The 5465-nt window shown below is 38.7% G+C and overlaps 1 protein-coding gene across 1 annotated transcript; it reads left to right on the top strand.

Annotated features, from left to right (window-relative positions):
- Nucleotides 1–1282: 1282 nt before the first annotated feature.
- Nucleotides 1283–5167, top strand: LOC18439258 (anthocyanidin 3-O-glucosyltransferase 7). The gene is made up of 2 exons (XM_006849427.4): nucleotides 1283–1795; nucleotides 4251–5167. Exons 1-2 carry the CDS (start codon nucleotides 1306–1308, stop codon nucleotides 5114–5116), a joined length of 1356 nt encoding a protein of 451 aa, XP_006849490.1. The 5' UTR covers nucleotides 1283–1305; the 3' UTR covers nucleotides 5117–5167.
- Nucleotides 5168–5465: the final 298 nt, after the last annotated feature.

Below are 5465 nucleotides of genomic sequence, written 5' to 3'. Positions count from 1 at the left end.
ATTCTGTACAGTGAATCGCCGATTCGTTGTACGGAATCGGGGAGTCCGAACAGTGAATCGCCGATTCGTTGTAGGGAATCGGCGAGTCCGAACAGTGAATCGAGGAGTCCGTACGGTTTTTTTTTTTTTTTTTTTTTTGTAATCCATGATAGATTTTTTTGTAATACTTGATCGATTTTTTTGTAATCCATGATCGAATTTTTTGGTTTTTTGTAACCCATAATAGAATTTTTTGTAATCCATGATCGAAATGTTTGTTTTCTTTTCTTGTAATCCATGATCGATTTTTTTGTTTTTTTTTTTTTTTTTGTAACCCATGATAGAATTTTTTGTAATCCATGATCGAATGTTTTGTAATACATGATCGAAATGTTTGTTTTTTTTTTGTAATCCATGATCGAAATGTTTGTTTTTTTCTTTTTAATCCATGATTGAATTTTTTGTTTTTTGCTTTTTTTGTAACCCATGATAGAGTTTTTTGTAATCCATGATTGAATTTTTTGTAATCCATGATCGAACTGTTTTTTTCTTTTTTTGTAATCCACGATTGAATTTTTTGTTTTTTTTTGTTTGTTTTTTTTTGTAATCCATGATCGAATTTTATGTAATCCATGATCGAATTTTATGTAATACATGATTGAATTTTTTGAAAATTTGTGATTTTTTTTTTTTAATCCATGATCGAATTTTTTTTTGTAATCCATGATAGAATTTTTTGAAAATTTGTGATTTTTTTTTTAATCCATGATAGATTTTTTTGAAAATTTGTTTTTTTTTTTTTTAATCCATATTATTCAAAGAGAAAATGAGAGAGATGATGATTCTGAGGCCACCCTATCCCAGCCATATTATTCACATATCGAGTCCCAACAGCAACAGTGTAGGGATGAGCACGAAATACTGTAAATTAAATGCTGAATGACGGTTCATACAGGGAAAGAACATATCAATATTCGCATATTCATTCAAAAACATGAAAATTCTTAATGGAGTACCTTCATTTTTTATTGAATTCCTAAAAACCAATATTTATAATGAATTTTAATAATTTTTTCGAATTTTTTTTAAGTTTTATTCTGACCGATTCACCCGATTTCTGATCCGAATCGTTGATTCGCAGATCCGGATAGATTTTTTGAAAACCCGATCGGGGTCACCGATCCGTTTTTTAAACCATTGCTTTAAAGTTTTCAGCAATCAATCCCAACAAAATCGTGCCAACTTACTTTAAGTATTTTACTTTGTCTAGCCTTTAAATCGACCCACCTCCTCCACTCCGCCAGAAACTGATACAGGCACCGAGCCATGGCGGAGGCCGCGACTCGAGCCCATGTCGCCCTCCTGGCCTTCCCCTTTGGAACGCACGCCGCACCCTTGCTCGCCCTCGCCCTCAACCTCGCCACCACCTCGCCTTCAACCTCTCTCTTCACCTTCTTCTCCACCCCACAGTCTCTCTCTAAACTATCCTCCTCCATTACCATCTGCTCTTCAAAAGCCACAAATCTGAGATTCCTCCCCCTGCCGGAAAACGAAAACTACTCGCCGGAAAACCTCACCCCCATGGCTGCCATAGAGGCATTTCTCAGGGGGGCACCATCTGCGGTCCGCGAGGCTTTGGGGCAATCTGAGCCGCCGGTTAGTTGCGTTATCGGTGATTCGTTCCTCGTGTTTGCGGAAGAGGTGGCGAGGGAGATAGGGGCAAAATGGGTATCTTTTTGGACGGCTGGGCCTTGTAGCTTGGCGGCTCATTTTTACACGAAGAAGATCAGGGAGGAGGTTAAGCTTGGTGATAATGGTCAGTAAACCTGCCTCTGATTGTCATTTTAACCGTTGATTTTCTTTAACCTATTTTTTCCTAATATTTATCAAATGTTAATAATAGGGCAGGGCCAGCCGAGCCGAGCCGTGGCCTGGCGGGAAGCTGGGCCAGGTATAATTTTTTTATTAAAAAAAAAAAAAGAAAAAGAAGAGAAATAAAAAAAGGTTGGGCTGTAATTGGCCTGCACACGGGTAGGTCTAATGAAGGAACAGGAACGATTCTGGTCGAAATTTGACGGTCCAAATTTGGTCTGGCCTGCACACGGCTCTAATTGGGTTGCACACGTGGCTCGTAATCCATCCAAGAGAATTGGTCTTTCTAGAGAGCGTATAGTGAGAGTGAGAAGGGGACGGCTGGCAGACCAAATTCAGATCAGTGGGTATTGAATACAATGTTTTTATCTTTCATTCTGTTGGCACGTACACCCACACCCACACCCAATTCATATCGATGGGGCTTACATGCCTCTATCTGTTCTAGAAATAGTTAGTGGTTTTCAAATGGGGCGAACGGAAATTGAGACTCTTTAGAAATAGTTAGTGATTTTCAAATGCGTTATTAAGTGCGAATGGATATTAAGTGAGAACGGAAATTAAGATTGGTTATAAAGAAATGAAAATTTAATCCGGTAGGTGAGGTTTAGGAGGTGCTACCACCACATTCTCGACCCATTCCCGTTCAATCTTAGCTTTTAGATATTGATAATAGGATATAAAATATAAATAAATAAACTTTAGAAAAGTAGAAATTATTTTTTTTTTACACCATTAATTTTTTTGGTTGGATCCCCCTTTTCTACGGCCTATCTCAAAGATGAGATTTTGATGCTTAGGAGGTCACATGCGGTCCCTAACTGACTAAACACTTTTCCAACTATACTCTCTTTGTTTCATTGATTCTCCTATAGAGGCAGCACTTCTTTTATATTTTGCGTCAATAAAAATAGGTGCACCCTCAGCCGTTGTGGGGAATGACCGAAGGCCAGTTTATGTTGAAGTTGAATACATAGGAAACTATTGTTGAGGGGTCACATCCTCTGCTAAGTGGACTAAAAGATCTCAATGAACCATCAAGGGCTCTTAGGTGAATTTATCATTTGATTATGATAGCTCTTACAAATAAATAAATATATATATATATATATGAACTATCTAAGTTGCTTATGACCAATGATGAAAAATTATGAACTAAGTATGGGTATTTTAATAATTTAACTCATCTTAAAAAGGCCGAGAATGGGTCGGATCGGGTCCAAATCCATTAAGAACTGGATTCGGATCCAACAAGTATATATGGGATCTGGATTCAAATTCGAAAAGTATATATGAGATTCATATTCAGATCTGGACCTGATTGGATCCAAAAAATTATTTTATTGCTATAAAATAATCATATAACAAAAAATATTATATAACATATATATATATATATAATATTTTAATATGAATCAGATCCACTTGCACCCAAATCCGATCCGAGACTATTTGGATCCAAATTTGGGACCCGGGTCCAACCCTATAGATCCAAATGAGGTCCAAAATTTGGGTTTTGGGTCCAAACCGGGTAAATTCTTAACCCTACGCCCTAACAAGCAAGAATACTCATACCAAGTGGAATGAAAATTGAAAATTAAACCATCCAATATTAATTAATTTGTTTTAACCCTATTGGTGTTTTTTATTTTTTAAAGGATTTGACCTCTTAAATAATACTTCCTTAAAATAAATTAAAAAAAATTATAGATACCCTCAATTTCAACTTTCTACATATTCTACATCTCAATATTTTTTATATTACACCCTAAACTCTAACACTATTTTTCTTTATATTTACCTCCAATTAAATAGTAAAAACATTTTGAGACCAAAATGCTATTTTTCCCACTTTAATCCCTCTTTTCAACTTACTTTTTTATATTTCTTTCTCTCAAACTCTCTCTATTTACCCTAAAAAAAACTCACACCCGTCCTCTCTCTTTCTCTCTCTATCTCTCTTTACCCTACTTTACTTTTTCTCTCTAGCATCCGTCATTCTTTTTATCTTTACCCTCCCTCACCATTCCTCTTTATCTTTCTCTCTACCCTCCCTCACTTTCTCTCTCTATCGTCGCTTACTTTTTCGCTCTCACTTTCTCACTATGTACCTTACTCATTATTTTTTTTTCTACCACTCACATGCCTATAATCCGCTCTAGCGCAAGCTGTATTGGACCGAATTTTTTTTGCAGTCGGGCACAAAAATGTGTCGGATAATTTTGAGGGTACGCATAATTTTGCGAATAAATTAGTGGGATCCCAACACAACATTGGCTTGATATGTTACTTTGTTTTAATTTGGTCTCTACAAATGCTTCTGAGTGACGGAGCAGAGAGAAAGACATGCTCGGCTAAAATTGCCCCCTTCTCTCTCTTCTCTCTCTCTCTTTGTATAGGCATCAAAGACGAGAATGTAGCAGGCATACCTGCCCTCTCCTTCATCAAGCTCAAAGAGTTACCAGAAGGAGTTATTAGAGGCGACCTTTCGAGCCCTTTCCCATTGATGCTACTAAAAATGGGGGAGCAATTGCCCCAAGCAACAGCTGTGATCCTCAACTGCTTCGAAGACCTCGACCCCTCCACCCTCTCTGACCTTAGAGCAAACATGGCCCCATGCTTCACAATTGGACCATTGCCACCAATACCCAGCCCAAACGCCAACCCTGGTGCTCGTGATGAGTGCCTCGCATGGCTAGACGACCAGTCCAAGGCTTCGGTTTTGTACGTGAGCTTTGGCACAGTGAAGGCTCTAGAGGCGCCTGAGGTCGTTGCACTTGCAGAGGGACTAGAGAATAGTGCTCGTCCATTTTTGTGGTCGATGCGCTTAGAGCAACATGAATTGCTTCCTGATGGGTTTGATGCTCGTGTAGGCCAACGCGGTCGAGTGGTGGCATGGGCTCCGCAAGCCCAGGTGCTAGGGCATGACGCTGTAGGAGCGTTCCTTACGCATTGTGGATGGAACTCTGTGCTAGAGAGCATCATCGGAGGAGTACCGATGATATGTCATCCATTCTTCGGGGACCAGAGGATCAATGCCAGGACAGTGACCGATCTATGGAGGATCGGGGTCACTATAGAGGGTGGGGTCCTAACTCGTGAAGGAGTGGAGGGCGCGGTGCACCGCCTCATGGCCATAGAGGAGGGCCAAGTACTGAGGGGGAATGTACGTACGCTGATGGACCTTGCAACTCAAGCTACGAGCAATGAGGGGAGCTCCACTGCAAATTTAAAAGCTCTAGTAGAGTTAGTCGTTAGTCTGTAAGTGTGAGACTGTGTTAAGACATGGACATTGAATAAATATTTGTTTAAGAAATGTCAATTTCAAATTTAGCTTTCTAGAAATTATGCATGTGCACCTTATATCAAGAAGGGAGTGGTGGAATTTTTTAAGACACTATACACGTTTGCATTAACTACCGAAAAAAAATATGTGCTTTTCCATTGACATTTCAACTATAGAGGATAGATAAAAGTGTCTAAGTGTTAAACATGATTGTTGTAATCTTCTTTGTACTATGAGTGCATAATTATATCAGTGCTAGGTTTCATTTTTTCTTAGTGACATTAGAGTTTGGAAAATCATCGACATGTATTTGATTTAGGGTATTACT

Source organism: Amborella trichopoda, chromosome 4 (genome assembly GCF_054954075.1).
Source record: "Amborella trichopoda isolate Santa Cruz 75 chromosome 4, AtrichopodaSantaCruz75HAP2 v2.0, whole genome shotgun sequence".
NCBI classification, from domain to species: Eukaryota; Viridiplantae; Streptophyta; class Magnoliopsida; order Amborellales; family Amborellaceae; genus Amborella; species Amborella trichopoda.
This window is presented reverse-complemented; position numbering and strand designations above follow the sequence as displayed.

What these genes read in the sequence shown, in the direction of transcription:
- LOC18439258 (XM_006849427.4), top strand. Translation starts at nt 1,306, where the DNA reads ATGGCGGAGGCCGCGACTCGAGCCCATGTCGCCCTCCTGGCCTTCCCC. An exon ending in GGTTAAGCTTGGTGATAATG is followed by an intron (nt 1,796 to 4,250) that starts GTCAGTAAACCT and finishes CTCTTTGTATAG; the next exon opens with GCATCAAAGACGAGAATGTA.